The sequence below is a fragment of the Rhagoletis zephyria genome, unplaced genomic scaffold (assembly GCF_001687245.7).
Source record: "Rhagoletis zephyria isolate East Lansing unplaced genomic scaffold, Rhagoletis_zephyria_1.1 Rzeph_scaffold_00067, whole genome shotgun sequence".
Classification (NCBI taxonomy): Eukaryota; Metazoa; Arthropoda; class Insecta; order Diptera; family Tephritidae; genus Rhagoletis; species Rhagoletis zephyria.
The window spans coordinates 518141-536152 of NW_016157151.1; the positions used below are offsets into that span (position 1 = coordinate 518141).

Sequence of the window (18012 nt, forward strand, 5' to 3'; positions counted from 1 at the left end):
CAGAAATATATGCCCGTTCCATTATTTCTTGAGGAAAGAGTGAGGCAACAGGCTGTGAGGTATCAAAAATGTCAAAATTCCTTGGACACACACGCGAAATAATGGCCATTTTTTCTTGACCGTTTTCTTGAGAGCTGCATACAGGGCTTAAACGAGAAAACATAAAACCAGGACATTTACCCTTTTCGAAACGATGCAATTTTAATTTGTCTAGCCTCCTATATCAAAATATGATTTTTCATTAAAAGTGAAGCTAGCAACTTTTCACTCTAATACCATGTCCCCACCAAAAAGTTAACCATCTCAAATCGAACTTAACCACATCACTAACTATTGCTGTCCACACTGCGGTTTGAGGTTTATAAAACAGTACAAATGTAAAGAACTGTGTTTTGACCTCCAAAAATCGATTAAGGAATATTATCCTTACATTGCCCCGCGTTCTTATTTTGCATGAATAGAAAATTTTTTAGTCAAACAATTAATGTCAGAAACAAAAATAAAAAATTCAATCTAGTACGGAAAATTTGTTTTTGCTCCGATTTTGCAGTAATTTAGTCCTTAATCGATTTTTGGAGGTCAAAACACAGTTCTTTACATTTGTACTGTTTTATAAACCTCAAACCGCAGTGTGGACAGCAATAGTTAGTGATGTGGTTAAGTTCGATTTGAGATGGTTAACTTTTTGGTGGGGACATGGTATTAGAGTGAAAAGTTGCTAGCTTCACTTTTAATGAAAAATCATATTTTGATATAGGAGGCTAGACAAATTAAAATTGCATCGTTTCGAAAAGGGTAAATGTCCTGGTTTTATGTTTTCTCGTTTAAGCCCTGTATGCAGCTCTCAAGAAAACGGTCAAGAAAAAATGGCCATTATTTCGCGTGTGTGTCCAAGGAATTTTGACATTTTTGATACCTCACAGCCTGTTGCCTCACTCTTTCCTCAAGAAATAATGGAACGGGCATATATTTCTGTTGCAAACCTGGGTTGCCTTGTGCTCTTTTTTCACAAAAACTTTAGAAAACCGTAGTAGAAAGCGTAGTAAATTTCTTAAGAAGTGCGTGCTGCCTTAAGGAAATTTGACCCAAGAAAATTTCTTAGCCATTTCTTGTACGTCATTTTATATGGAGTTTTTGCTTTTCTTGAGAGCTGCATACAGGCCTTTATATTCAATGAAAGGAAAATTTGCTGAGGCCACAAAAAGCTCCGAAAATTCGATCAGGCCAAAAAAGTTCGAAATCTTTTAATATCGAATCCCTCCGATTCGTATGGAGTTTTGCTTTGCTTTAAACAGTCAAAATGTTGTTTTCAAAGTTTTGCGAAATACTTGAAGAAAATGGCTATACGAAGTTTTTTCCTCTCCTGTACAATTTTTAAAATGGGACTTAGCAACTTTGCACTCTACGCTAGCGATATTTATTAAATCAGACAAATTTTAAAGTAAAACATTTTTTTAATTGTATTTAAAAAACCATGTGATTGAGGAACGTATACATCACAAATAATAATGTAAATACCAGGTACTTTCGAAAGTGACGATTAATAAAAAAACATAAAACGAAATATACAAAAACAATTTCTCTAAACATGTTTATTCTACTCTATAAAGAAATGGCGAATGGATAATTTTTTGCCATTTTTTTCGCAATTTACTAGAAATATTGAGGGTGTACGAGTCAAACGGATCTCTGAATCGGATTCAGCGGGTCGAAATACATGTTGGTAGTGGATCTGGTTAAAGACATACACCCCTTTTTTTGCCGGTGTTGTTATTATTGCACTTAAAATGTTTTCGTAAGAGCAGTAAAGCATTCAAAGCGGAGTCTTGTAAGCTTGACCTGCAGTTTTTACATACAAAACCTACTGATGAAAAACATATTTCGGCATCAACACTTTTAGGGCCAATTTCACAGTGCGTAGTTAGCTCAGAATCGGCAGTTAACTAGAGATTTTCAGTACAAAAATTTGTAGTTAACTGCCGATACTGAGTTAACTACGCATTGTGAAATGGGCCCTTTGCTGAACTGTCAAAAGGTAGACATAATCCATTTGAAGATAATGACCCCTATCTCCTCCATTACAAGATATTTGAACTTCTTTTACCAGCACGTCGGTCAAATTATAAGTATTTCGATTTGAGGAAGTTTTGAGTAGATTGATGTAAAAAATTATCTAACTTTTCCTTAAAACTCTCTGTTTCGTTTACATTAGCGACGCTATGAGTAAATACATTGAAATCTTCTACAAAAAACGCTCAGACTGCAGTTTAAAAGTACAGTTTCAAGCTTTTTGTTAACTGCAGTCAAAACTATCAATTCGATATTTCAAAATTTTCGGGATCCCGGGCTTTGCTTGCATTAATTCCGGGACGTCAAAAATACCATCCCTAGTACAAAGGTATGTAGATACTCGTATGCATGCGCATTAAAGAGGTTTGTGCTATCGCTTTGTATCGCTGTGCATACGTCGTTTTCTTTTTTTTTTGGCTTTCTCTATACTCTATCTTCCTTCTTACTCATGTAACATTTTCAGTTTTAAAAATTTCTCTATCCATTTTTGCAATACCGCCGCCTAAGAAGTTTCACCTCAAAAAGGCTCTGTACTAAACTTCTTGGAACCAGCTCAAAACTAACCACATTTGTTCTAGCCCGGAGAAGACTCTCTTTTAACTATCTAGGAACTGTTGTTATATGAACTGTCTCAGAACCNCCCTTTTTTAACACAACAACAATCGTCACGGCGACAATTGTCACTTCGTAGGACATCGCCATCAAAATAAAAATTTTGCATCAAAAAATAAATTTTGAAAAAAATGGACTTGCCACCTTTTCACCTTTAGGTAGCGAAATTCAAAGGTCGGTGGAAGACTAACTGGTAATTATTAAAACTATAGCTGTAACAAATTATTTGCATTGTGTTAGCTAGTATGATTTTTGTTGACTTTAAATTTGAAGCACATGACTTTCTTTGATTCAAAAGCAACCGTTATTTTATACACACACACAAATTAACATTTCATTGGATAATTTGTTCCGCTTTTTACATCNCTTTTTTTTTGTAAATTTTCATATCCAATTGAATTAAATAACATTTTAATTTTTTTATTCATTGCAGCTATTCGTTTTGTGTTTAATTATTGCATATGTGTACATACATACATACATTTTTCTCTGCACGATTCATTTCGTTTGTTGTTTCGTCGGTAACTACTAAAGTACTGTAGTGTACTATCGCCAAAGTGAACTCAGCCGTTTTGTTTTCGTATTGTACTGAACTGTTGAAGTAATAAACGAAACTAAATAGTAACGTACATTATAGTTTATTTTCGTACCCCGCATCAAACACCAGTTACAATTGAAAACAAAATTAGTTAACGTGAGAAAATTTTTAAAATTGTCCTAATAGTTTTTAATACTTATACATAATTTTACTCCACATTACATCTTCAGAACGATTAATTACGTAAGAGTGTCGAATATTCTTGAATGTTGATCAATTATGCATCGATAATTGTGTTAAATGAAAATCCCTTTTTTATTTGAAATGTCCATTTGTTATTTGAAATGTCCCTTTTCCCCTTTTAATAATTTTTGTTGTAAAATATCCCTCAAATAGGAAAATTACCCACAATCTGGCATCGCTGATGCCATATGCAATATTTTTGCGCGCGCAACTCCTTTTTGAGTAGGCGACCTTCGGCCGCGCTTTAAAGTAGCAGCTCTAGCCGTACCAATATCTCGGCTACGTTATTACCCACAGTGTTATGTGCGCGCCGAAGTTAAGTTAAGTGGATCTTTGCTACGTATTGAATAAGCTTGTTTGTTCGATTTTGATAAAACATATACATACGTATGTATGTACGTATGATACTGAATTATTTAAATTGATACAAATTATCACTAATAAAATGAAAAAAATAATTATTTGATATTTCCGGATTTATTGGATATTTGAATATAAATATATATACTTATGTAAGTTTTAATTTTGCGAATGCATAACTTGGCCGGTGCACATTTGCTCGCTCCCCTGCGTCCCGCTGCATTGCGTTCGAGCCGCCACCCACCCTTCTCCATAAAAACTGGTTTTATGTTTTCCAAACAAAAATTTAAAAGAGCGCAAAAAAACCGTACTGGCCTTATTTCTATTTCTAGCTGGAAATAAGGCCGTATCGAAATTATGGTTTTATTTCCGATCTTCAAGCCCAATAAAGCCATTATGGCCTTATTGCGTATGGTCTTATTGCACCCCTCCTTCACATCATTAAAACAAATCTTTGCATGGAAGCAATTCTACAAATTATTTTAAAAACTTGTACATATTTCTTTTTAGCTATCCAAAAAGGTATAATAAGTAGTTAATTAAAGAAGTATCCGATAGGATGATCGCGGGCTCTGCTAGAGGAGGGTTAAATTTCATAAGGAAAAAATTCAAAGAACTTGTCTCCCACAAGACTCTTATGACGAGATAATCGCTAGATAATCTTTCCGCATTTATATAAGTATTTATATATTTAAGCTATTTATACATACTCATACAAGAAAATCGTTTAAAAATTATGCTACTAAAATATTTCGCACGTTTAATAATAAATATAGAGATGTAACTCAAAATTTACGTTTTTTGAGATTTCATTATGCAATTAATAAACTTGATAAGTAAAATATGTTCAGTATAACAGAAAACCAAAGTTCCAAAATATGGTGAAGATATGTGCCTTTTCATCTGTCTTTTTGTATACCAACTGTATGAATTGATAAAACTTTGATTGCGTTTCCCACAAAATTGAAATTTTGAAATACTTCGTTATATTATTAAAAATACGATATTTAAAATCTATCCCTGTGACACATTACTTTCGGTCCTTTAAATATGTTAAATAATATAAAAAATGTATAAGTTTTTTAAACTTTTCGAAAACTATCTTAACAAAATCAGAAACAACCTACAGTTTTTTAGTAGTAATGATGTAATAAAACACTAGAAATATGATCTGTTATTAAAAATTTACCCACAATTATAGATTTCCACAATGAGAGGCTTTTCAAAAAGTATCTATATAGAGCCATTCTTTCTTAAGTCGGACGGATTTCGTAAAAAAAATATGTCATGTCTCCGATTCGCTTCAAATTTTTTTTCGTGTGTTCTATACATGAAACAGCCTAAAACGTGTTCGACGAATTTTTTTTCCTTTTTTTCTGTCAAAGTTTGCATTTTTCGTGATTCTGACTAATCATGTATGTACTTCTTCAAATCGTAATATCTCGGGTTCTGCTCATCGCACAGACTTCATCTTAACGCCATTTTAAAGATAAAGAAACGGGCTTAACATTTCTATATATGAGATGGTCAATATTGTCTTAAAACTAACTTAGCTATTAACAGTTGAACTTTTTGAATGTAAATCCAGTAAATTAGATTAATACCATCGTAATCGTTGTTTTATTCTCTATAAAAAAACGTGGTTCAAAAAATGGGCGTTTTTCAAGAACTATTTTAAGTAAATTTTTCTTCATGACGAGATGGTTTATTTTGTGAGAATCAACAATTTTTTAGAATTTGTTTTCGAAAGCTTATGTTGAGATATATTTGGTAAGGTGTTAAACATCGGGTTTTTGCAAAAAGTAAAATTTTTATGCGGATTCCGATTGAATACGTATCCAGATATACTATTTTTACGGCAAGATTTTTCTTTAAGGTGACAAACCCCTAGAAATGGGCGTGGCAATTGCAGGACTAAAGTTAGCAAAACGCAGATTTTACAATAGGAAAAGGACTTAAATTTTAAAATGCACTACATTTCGCTAATCCGTTGCTGTAATTTTTGTGTATGGAAACGTTTACTTCATACATAATTACCTTACACCTGTCACAAAGACCTGTCCCACTAGTCGAAACTTTAAATATTTTTAAATATTTCTATGAAGATTAAGTCAGCCTAGTTTTTTTTTTTATTGAAAAGGAAAGCGTATAGTTCATATCTTACAACACAAAAATATCTTTCTTGAAAATTAGTTTTTTTAGCTAAACTTAGTCTTTCAGGGCACAAAGGTAAAATAGAGTTCTTTTCAGGGTCCCACCAGTCACATTCATTGAAATTGATAGTATCATAGAACTAAGAAATTGTTTGTTATTTTCTTTAAAGGAATTTTATACATTAGTTACCGTTCTATGTTAAATAATATCTTTCACTTCTCTATAAGTTCCGATGAGATAGTTATAATTCGCAATTAATCACATTCTGGAGTAAAATATCCCACCAGTCACAATGGAATGACCCTTATACAATTTTTGTTATAGCGTGAACTTATTAAAAAAAAAAAAATTACATTAAATACAAAATTCTACCTCATTTAAAAAAGTCGTGGTAATGTTTGCGTGGCCATAAATGTAATTCCTTAGGCGCCGAACGCCGCTGCGGCGCGCCTACATATATTTCCGTAACTCGGCGCACAGTGTATTATTTCCATATTCTAGAAAATATTAATTACATTATTTTATGTCGCCAAATTTCAAAACAACGTCAAAAATGTTTTTAGAAATGTCTGCTAAAGACGAAACAATAACAATTACAAAATTTAAACCAAAGTGTAGGGCGGGACGGGATTCGATTTGGAAGATTACCGAGCGCAGTATTATTTAAAATTGTATATTTGGAACTGAATCGCAATGTTTAATTTGTCGGTGTTTTGTGATTTATGCAACAATTGCTAAAATACCATTTTCGTCTTATTTTTTAGGTATGTTCTTTTTAATGAATATACATTTTCGGGATTTTAGTAAACTAGGACTGAGTATTGCATGTTAAAGTAAAACGATGTTAATTTAGACTTATTTTTAGCAATTTATTAATTTCATTAGACCCGCAAACTCGTTATCCGCCACTATTCGATAAAGTTTGTATCTCAGTTTATTTACCACTCCTCTTTGACTTTAAACAACTCAATTTTAGCTGCTGGAAAGTGCAGGTTTTGATGAAATTTTCATTTTTCAGGCCTACTAGGAATTTCATTTTCTTCGAGTAATTTATTTGAATTTCATCTCGGCCGAGACAAATTCTTGTATTTCCGCTTTGAATAGAGAAAGCCTAATTCACAACATTTCCAATAGTATCCCACTTTTGTAAATAGAGCAAGAAATATTGAACTTATAACGGAATTTCGTTGACCCAACTTGATTTTTTATCGATATTTTCCACGCACATAATTAAAAAAAAAAATTTATTTTTGAGTCCATTTTTGCCAGTTTATAATTCATTGTTATAGGGAAATTCTAAATATTTATTTTAGGCATTTTAGCCTTTGTAGTTAGTTAAATATTTCAGTTTTTGCATTTTTATAAATTGCAGTTATATAATAGGGTGGCGTGGCAGTAACTCTAAATGACCAATTTTTTGTAAAAAGCTTCGCCTATCTTATAACGTACCTTGTGCAAAATTTTATTAATCTATCTTCAATAGTTTTCGAATTACAGAATTAAAAGCAGCTAGATGGGTCAAATCTTACACTGTGCGGCGCCGGCGGGACTCGACGGCCTAAACGTCTGTTGTGGAGGGAGTCATAAACCAAAAATGCAAGATCACGCAAGAACGCGACGTTATATTTGCAACTGGTTTTGGCAAAAAAGTTGGCGAAAGCGAGTTCTTCAGCTTAGCATTTGTTTACATCACAAGCACCACTATTTTATACTTTTCTCAAACTAAAAAAAAAGAGTTAATTCACGTTCTAAAGCGTTTAAATGAATAATTTTACATAAATTGTGCGTTTAAAGTGGCTGACAATAGTTTTGGCAAATTTTGGTTTTCGTTGTTTTCTTTGCTTTGTTTACTTTTCTTCGTTTTCCAGCGAAACAACATGCCGCAGAACCCACTCAAAAAATCTACTTTTACCTTCCTCTATTAGCTCGGGATGTAACTATGTAATATTGATGCGCCTAAAAGATGCAGCGATTTCTATTCTCATCAAGTTACACACCTGATGACAGTACGAATGGCAATTATAATAGGGAGGTCTTAGTTTTTTAAACTATAATTTTATTTTATTAACTCTCTTGCTCTTGCGTGATCTTGTGTCGTTCGTTCATGGAAGAGAGTGGTATTGAGCCTTTCTATATCTTATTTCAAAAATCTCTATTCCTAGGCAAAAGTAGTCGCTACTCGGTACACTTTTATTCTTTTTGTCAACAGGTTATATAAAGTCGCAACACTGTGCCGCGCCACGTTATCTTCCTCGTATTAAATTATAGCAATATCACTTATTGGGTTATTGCACAAATAGTATTTAATATTGCAGTACAGTTTTTATGCATGTAAAAACGCTGGTGTAGGAAATGAATTTTAGATAGTAGACAGCACCTTAAATGTACTGTACTGATTTTATTTACATCTCCTAGAAAAATGTTTTCTTTATACTTTAGCAGCCTGCGGATCCGTCGTGCCAACAACAGACTACACTTATAACGCGGCGTATTCGCAATATGGGTCGGCGTATGGTTCTTATGGGTACACTGCAGGCACGGGATTATTAAGTAAGTAAAACGTTGTTTTAAATTTTTCTCAAACGAAATGTAAACTTATGTGACACACTTAAAATAATACTTTTTAGGTACACACACAGCTAACTAAATAATTATTAGCTACTAGCTAATACCTGCATATTTAGTTACTCGATAATAACCGCAGGTTTCACCCCACGTTTTTAATGAAATATGAAAACTAATTTAAATATGCTATATTTTATTTCTGTGTCATTTTGATATAGCTGTATATTTTTTTAAGCGAGTTAAGGTATTTAGCCCGTTTAAAACTAAGAAATCATAAAATCTCGTCTGCAGAGATGCCGTTTTTAAATCGATTAAATCGAAGATCGATTAATCGAGCCGCTCCGATTCGATTCTTGTAGATTTTTTAGTTCCGATTCGATTCATAATCACATTCCATTTTTCTCAATTGATTGCATTAGAAAATCTAGAAAATTTTAATCAAAGTTGAATTTGAGGCTAGTCAGTACAAAAAATTAAGTTGGATTGGATATTGTATCTAGCTGTAATTTAGAGTATTTGCACTATTTTATTTGACAAAAAATAGCTAAAGTGCAAATTGGAGCAAAATAATATGTGTGACCTGGTCTACGGAAAGGGGGCTTAGGTGTCAAAAAATCAATTTTCACTTTTTGGTTGATTCGGATGGAAGATGAGATGCTTTTTCACGTGGTGAAAAGCAGAAAATCCTAACTTGCTTAGAAGTGTACTAAAAATGTAGAGAAAGAAGAGTAAAAATACGACAAAATATAATTTATTGGTAATGAACAAAATACATTGAATTATAAGCTATAAAGACATGATTATACACTAGAAAAACGTATTATGGGCCAAAAATAATAATGCTGAGTAGTTTATGTATTTTTCTTTCATGGTTATGTATTTTTATTTTATGCGAAATGCGAAGACGATAATCAACAGAAACAGTAAACGTCACTTCTTCAGTGTTACTTTTTTAAATGTTCCACACTAGCAACTTACACGATGAACTATAATAATATTCCGACCAACAACAACACTTACTGGACCAACAACAACACTTACTGGACGTCCGGCGCGGAGAACAATTAACGAGATAATGAGAAACTGACGAAACGAGTTGCTTACTTTTAACAGCTTTTTCACAGAAAACTAGTTTTCGCACGTAAGCTCCCTTTTCGTAGACCACGTCACATGTATTGAAAAAATGAAAACATTTCAAAGCATACAAGTGAGCGGCAGTGTATAAGTTAATAATATTTTCTAGGAAAATGTAGGGTATTCAGTTTTGCAGCAATAAAGTGCAAGTTTCAAGTGGCTGCAAAATAGCGTTGATTCATTTGCGATTTTTTTTTTTTCGGTGCCAGGCATTTCATTCATATTAAAATTTTGTCGCGCATACATTGTATGGAAGGAAATGGGCTACAAAACTGCACTCAAATATTTTCTAAAAAGGGTGATTATGGAGTGAAATATGCAGTTAGCGAAAACAAAAATAAAATTGTTTGCTATTTTTAACAATAACAAATTGTTGAATATGAAAACAAACAAAACATGTAAGCTGTATTGCGAAAAAATCTGTATACGCAAGCTTTATACATTTTTTAAAATAGCGGTTTATTTTGAAATAAAACAAATTTTTTCTCTTTTGTGATAAACAAATAAAAAAATCGAAGAAAATGTTTACTATTTTCGTAAGCAGGGCTAAGAATTTATGAAGTTTCGGTTGAATGTTCATATTGTTGTCTTTTTTAGGTATTTACAGACTCTTAGCTACCTGATAACTTTTGAGTAAATCTAGATATTGAAACCGTTATAGAAATGCATGTTTTAAAATATATTTACAATAATGTTTGCGATTTCAGTGTTGGTCAGAAGGCCGTATTTTGTTTCTTTAAGAAAATTAAGTAAAAGGCGTTTTTTGGCAAATTATATGAATGATTTATTTTTTGACGATTTCTTCCTGCATCGATTATTTTTATTTCGATTCGAATCGATTCAAAAATCGATTTTTTATTTCGTTCTGTCATCTCTACTGCACTCTAGGCTTTGTTATGGTTAGGGCTAGGAATTGCAGGCAAATGCATGTTTTCTCTACGAATCATGGAATTTCCTTTAAAATGGTATTCAATTGTTAGTGCATATTTTTGCATATTTTGCAGTTCTGCTGCTCTGTTCTCATATTTTCCAGTAAGAAACTATCCAGTATTTCGCATCTATGTAATTATATGTATATTTAAATATGTTTTGTTTTTGTGAATTGCACTAAGCAAGTTTTTTTACTGGCAAATAGACACTATTAAAAATTTATCCAGTAAAAATCCAGTACAACTTGCACGCACGGTTGCCGCTTGAATAAATCAAAAAGGGACCATTTCAATAAAGATATGGATATCGTAAAAATATTTCATATCATACGTCAACAAAACCGATACCGTTTCGAAAATTGTTGCTAACTGGTTTCAGAATCGAATCTATTTAAAAATGATATCGTCCGATTCAGCTGGAACAAAAATGCTTCAAACAAGTAAGAGTTTCTCTGTATTATGGCCTCGAACCGACATATATACATCTTTCATTTGAAACAGTATTAAAAGCTCTACTGGCTCCTACATTCGGGTTTTGATAGGCGAGTCCCCCCTGAACCGTTTTTTCCATATTTTTGGCCCATGTGCGCTTTTATTCGAAACCTAAATGTTTCGGTACTGAGTATCGAGAGTATTGGATACCTAAAAGTATTGACTCAGCACATCACTACTGCTGTCATCTTGACTGTGACGTCAGAAAAACAGCTGATTCTGTCAAATTCACTGAGAGCCGATTAGCGGTATTGCCATCAGCGCCACCTTCTGTTCTCTCCACCGTGAAATATATGCATACATAGTATAAGTGTTATAAGCAGAATCCGACCGATTAATCGGCATCGGCATCGGCATCGGCCGTTTTTGGCCGATTCTTTTTACTTTTTCCGCAATTTTAACAAATGTTCATCAAAATTTTAAACTGTTTATCAGATTATTTAGATTTTTTTTGAGTTCGCTGTTTTTTTTTTATCTCGGTATAATAAAGTGAAAGTTTGAAGTAGCTAGGTAAGTGTTGATTTTTGACAATTTCTTGTTCACGCATTTTTTTATGCTCGAAAATTTTTTCGTATGTAGAAAATCCGCAACACCTTCCGCAAGAAAATTTCCAATAATCAATAGTAACTCCTAGTTACTTAAAATTTGCACTTCATTGAAATAAAATTGAATGGGCTACCAAACTGCATACTCAGAATGTTTAAAGAAAAAGTTTGAAATTTTTACTAACACGGCTTTTGTTAGATACGAGCTACGCTTTCATAAAAAGATAAGAAACATTAAATAAACGAAAGGGAAATAGCCAAATAATGCTAAAATATCGTTACTGTAAGTATTGTTACGATTATCCTTGAATTAATCGCTGAATTCCTAGATCCTTCGGGTTGTTTTCACGGCATTGTTAAATGGTTTACGTTACAAAAATACTTTTATCATTGAAAATCTACGGTTACTGCTTGTTAACAAATTGTATTCAATACAACACTTTTATAGTCAGCAGAAGCTGCATATTTTTACTACTATGAGTACAACTAAGAAATGTGATTTCGAATGAACTATTTTCTTAACATTGAATAAGAAAAAGACTATTGCAATAATATGTATGCATAGGCGATATACTACCTTTGATATATATTTATGTATGTACATAAATAAGTGAATAAATTCTTGAATTATTGTTTGTTTTGTAATGTTATTTTTGTATGTTTTTCTTTTGTTACTATAAAAGTTTATTAAAAACACTTGTTCTTTAATGAATTTATATTCAGGTAGTTTTAGTAAGGAATCGGCATCGGTCGATTCTTTGCCCTAAGGCCGGTCGTCCAAAAATTGGGAATCGGTCGGACTCTAGTTATAAGTGCCGTTGCATTTATTAAAATTACGGAAAATGTAAAGCGACTTTACGTCAATAAATACTCAACTTAAAAAAAATTAGCTCTTCATTTTAGCTACTATTAGTATTATTTAGTTCTTTTTAGCTAGCAGCGAGTGAAAATTGAACGCAGTGAAACATGTTAACAGAATCCGATACACAGACCAGATCTAGTTGGCTCGGCTTACAAGTGGAGCAAAACGTGTTGGAAATTTGTTCATTGCTTGCAAACCAACAGAAGCCAATCTATCTATCAAATCGTTAGACCTATTGTCATTGCTTAACAGATCTATACTGAAATCACCGCATAGTAAAACATGCTCATACTTAGGCGCTAAATCAGCCACTTGGATGAATAAAACACTAAGGTCAAACATATTACTCGGATTGTATACGCATACAACAAGACACTTTTCGCAACCATCCCCGATTTCGACTGAAAGGTATGCAACCGTTAAATAACACAAGCGGCAATAAGTGCCGTTGCATTTATTAAAATTACGGAAAATGTAAAGCGACTTTACGTCAATAAATACTCAACTTAAAAAAAATTAGCTCTTCATTTTAGCTACTATTAGTATTATTTAGTTCTTTTTAGCTAGCAGCGAGTGAAAATTGAACGCAGTGAAACATGTTAACAGAATCCGATACACAGACCAGATCTAGTTGGCTCGGCTTACAATTGGAGCAAAACGTGTTGGAAATTTGTTCATTGCTTGCAAACCAACAGAAGCCAATCTATCTATCAACTCGTTAGACCTATTGTCATTGCTTAACAGATCTATACTGAAATCACCGAATAGTAAAACATGCTCATACTTAGGCACTAAATCAGCCACTTGGATGAATAAACCACTAAGGTCAAACATATTACTCGGATTGTATACGCATACAACAAGACACTTTTCGCAACCATCCCCGATTTCGACTGAAAGGTATGCAACCGTTAAATAACACAAGCGGCAATAACTCAAATTTGTGTTATTTCCCAATTGAATGTGAAATAACACAAATTTACTTTATTTAATTTCTCGTTGAGAAATAAGACCATTTTTTTTAAATTCAACAATTGAGTAATAAAGCAAAATAGTGCACATAGGTAGTCATCCAGTTTCATTTGACAAAAAGTAGTACATGAACAAGTTAAATGGACGGATTTGTAAGTCTACAATTTGAAAGTGCCCAGCGTCGCGGCGGTCCGCGTTCGCGCGACGCGCCTCGCCGCGTTCGACGTCGTGCGACGCGCCTCGCCGCGTTCGACGTCGCGCTCGAGTTCCCCGCCCCCTCCCTTCCTTTCGCAATAATGAACTGGTGACATCATAACCGTAAAAATTATAACAATAATAAAATGACACCAGTCGACTTCTGAAACTGCTTTTTAATGTCCAAGTAATGGGAACTATTGCTTATGGTGTTATTGCACGCACCCCACCCATGGTGGAATTATACCAGGTGAAGTAATATTAGAGTGAGAAGAAAGATTTTGACACTTCCTTATTTGAACATTTGCCTATAAAATGTGACTATAAGACAGCCGAATGTTAGAAAATAAAGCGAGAAAGCTCTTTTATTACTTCACCTGTTTATTGCGCCATTCATCCCACCTGCTTGTACCGAGTATACGTTCAAATTTAGAAGTTTGAGAATACGTAAAGTTTTACATATTTTTACACCACTATTTCGTACCACATGTTCGCTCCGTCTTCCTGAACGAAATCCACAGTTTGGATATAGCAAGAGATAATGCAGAAATTTTAACTGAAGATAAAACTCAAAACAATATTCTCTGTGTTATAGTACATATGCTGCGAACAGGAACGGCAACTTTTGTTTGTTCCATGCTTTGGCGGAATTATATCAGCTGAAGTAAGGTGAAGAATTATTATATAAAAATTGTAGAGAATTTTGTGTGTTGAATGGGGATTTTCCGAAAAACTATGTACCATCATGTGTCTTTACAACAGCTTTTTTTTACCCGATCATTGCTCGGGTTTTAACGATCGTCATCCCTACACGATGTTTATTGGGCTGTGTTGCCGATAGGTAGATACTCCATGTAGTAATGCCTTGAAGAAGTTGTTTGCTACTCTGATGTAATGCAGAGCTGGAGTATATGGTCCTGCTCTAGGACATCGCAATGTTAATTGGACCACATTCTTCATATGCATTTTGGTTAATTAAGGTACTCCTTGACCCTTAGGGGTAGCCTTGACATGTGTTCATGGATTAGTCGCCGTTTTGCATTGTAGCTTAGCACACGTACAAACTAGGAATGTTAATCCCGGGATCCCGGCCTTTTTAGGTCCCAAAAATCCCAAAGCAAATAATCCAGGGATTTTCGCGATTTGTAATTTACACTTTTCTTTATCAGTATTGGCGATATTTCTTTTTTTATTTAATAATTAAAATTTATTTATAAATTTCTAGCTCATTATACATATAACACCGTGCGATAGTAAACTTCACACACAAAAATCAAAATATATTCGCGAAACCATAAGCCAAATATAGTAAAATTGCTTTTCTAGTTTTTTACACTGACGTCTGTAATCCAAAAATTATTTAAAAAATTCAGTGAAATGTGCTTGGGTTTCAAATTTGAGAGGAAATTCTGTAGAATTTAATCAGATTCAATTTTTTGGTACATAAGGACTACACCATTTCCAGTTGGATTTTGGAAGGCGTCAATTCGATTTTAGAATAGTCAATTGTATTTTAGAAAGTGTAAATTGGATTTTAGAATAGTCAACTGGATTTTAGAAAGGGCCATATGGATTTTAGAATACTCAACTGGATTTTAGAAATAGTCAATTGGATTTGAGAATAGTCAATTGGATTTAAGAAAGTGTAAATTGGATTTTAGAATAGTCAACTGGATTTTAGAAAGGGCCATATGGATTTTAGAATACTCAACTGGATTTTAGAAATAGTCAATTGGATTTGAGAATAGTCAATTGGATTTAAGAAAGTGTAAATTGGATTTTAGAAAGCGTTAATAGGATGTTTTAGTGATTCATACACTATGCTTTGCATATGATTACGTAGTTTCAAATATTGCTGAAGTATCAAGTTATAACTACTTTTTATTAAGTTTTAACAATATAATATATATTAAAGTTAAACAACAGGTTACGTTTAGGAATATACGATCTGTATGAGGTATAAAAGAAAGCGGATAATGAAGACGTGAGCGGAATATTAAAATTATGTAGAATAATGTATATAAAAAGAATACAGGTGCACAGGAGTGAAATCTAATGTAATAGCAAATAAGTAATGTAAATTGGAAGATGAAGACAATAGTATATGTAACAAAATTCCATGTTTTACATACTTGGAAGAAATAAAATGCCATTTAAAAAAATTTTATTCACCAACTCTCATATCTCGTTTGGCAATTGCATCCGCATAGAAAGTAGTACTGTGCTACACTGCTCTTGCGCAATCCCCTCCAGTAACTGTAACTTTTGCGTTATCTATTAACCTTTCTAAAAATTGTAACCTTTGCTCGCATACCCCGGAGCCTTATGTTTGAGGTATGCCCATATGGAATTTAACGTGGCATTTTATTTTTGCCTATATATTTTCGATTGGGTTCAACATTGGACTATACGGACCTAATCTTAATATTTGTGACCTTGCCCCCGAATATTCTTGGATGTGAGTTTCCAAGTTTGTATGACATGGAGCGTTGTCACATACAATATTAAATCACTAAGGCTATTGCCCTGCTCTTCCCATTTGTCTAACAATTTGCGTATCCATAACGAACAGGCTGATGCATTAAACGATCCTCTTTGTTTGCCAACAATCACAACACCTGTAGTTGTAATTGCGCCTATTAAGTGTACGTTCGGTCCTCTGGCTGCAGGAACCTGCTGCACAGCACGACTGCCGACTTTGGACCGTCCCTTGGTATGACGACAAAATAAATTAAAATTTGTTTCGTCCATCCAAACTATTTGCTTTCCACTTTGAATATACTCATTTAATTGGAGGACGTAAGGAGAAGGATATTCCAAATTCGCTCTGGATGCGTTCGACAATTTTTTTTTAAGTTATGCTGCAGTTATCCTCTATCCCCCCCAACAGAACGTTTACTTGGTCATTCGATAATATTTTCGGTCTGTTTCTACCTTTGAGTTTAGGAGTGTTGCGTCCAGAATTCTCTCTCTCTCTTGGAGCTGCGTTTACAATTCTCTCTCTGTCTTGCAGAGAGCTTTCTGCATAAACTCTTCTTTCGCGAACGTTAATGCCTGTATAAAAGAAAGTAATATAAAAAGAACTGTGTAAATATGCTCCTCGACAATTCTTTGGACACAGATTGTGTGAAATAAATGCCCGCAATGCGAAACGCTGCTTATTTCTTTGCCTCTGCGCATTGTAACTAAGCAAATACCACAGTCGTCTTTTACCTCCATTTTTTGATTTTTTTTATTAAAAAAATGTATTTAATATGCCGATACAATGTTCGCTTAAAAGTGAATATTTTAGAAAAATTTGCATTGAAAAATACCGCACATAAGAAAAAACTGGCTACTTAAAAATTTTTGTAGAAAATTCTAAAATTCACTTTACATTTTCTAAAATCCAATTTACGTTTTCTTACATCCAGTTGACTATTCTAAAATCCAATTTACGCTTTCTAAAATCCAGTTGACTATTCTAAAATCCAATTTACGCTTTCTAAAGTCCAGTTGACTATTCTAAAATCCAATTGACTCTTTCTAACATCCAATTGACTCCTTCTAAAATCCAACTGGAAATGGTGTAGTAAGTAATGAAAGTGTCCTGTTAAAATTTTATCCTTGAAATTTCGCAATATTTGTTTTTGAAAAAATTAACACCCTCGAATTTCGTCCTTCTATCTTTATCAGCTCAAAAAATTACCTATTCGTCCTAAAAATTAATTTTTTTTAGATTCTAAAGAAATTTCCTCTTGCATTTGGTACCCATATTTTTATTCTACATTGCATTGAATTTTTTAAATAATTTTTTGGAATTAATCATATCTTTGAAATTAAAAAAAAAAGTGAAGAAAATAAAAACAAAATCACTTCAATTTGACTTCGATACTTCGCTTGAATTATATGAGCAGACATAACTACACACTTAAAGGCAAATAACATACAAATGCGTATTGTTTTTGCTGTTGTTGTCACGTTTTTCGTTTCATCAAGTTTGAAATCACTCCCGCCACTAAAGAATTTTCCACTTCAAAAGAACCAAATCGGTTTATAAGATTAAGCTAGTGTGGCATATGTTGATTGTGGGTGCATAGATGAGCTGTGGTAAATATGCCTTATCTCGGATTGCTTAGCATGCATTTGACAAGTAGTAGATCGTACAATGTAATGTAATCGTGTAATGTACAATGTAGGCCGGGTCGATTTGTGGGGAGGCAAAAAAATCGCCCATTAATCTGTGAAAATCATATTCTAGGGATCAAAATAAGAAACTTTGCCGAAGGAACCATACCTCTAAAACGAATTCTGATGTCCCCCAATTTGGGTCGAACTTTTGGGTAGGGGCAAATTTTGAAA

General features: G+C 33.4%; 1 protein-coding gene across 1 annotated transcript in view; it reads left to right on the forward strand.

Moving 5' to 3' along the window:
* sv (paired box protein shaven) overlaps positions 1-18012 on the forward strand; it is a 432076-nt gene that overhangs the window by 400099 nt on the left and 13965 nt on the right. Inside the window, exon 10 of the mRNA XM_017626900.1 lies at positions 8417-8527. Within this exon, the coding sequence (XP_017482389.1) occupies positions 8417-8527 (111 nt within the window). The remainder of the gene's footprint in view (positions 1-8416; positions 8528-18012) is intronic.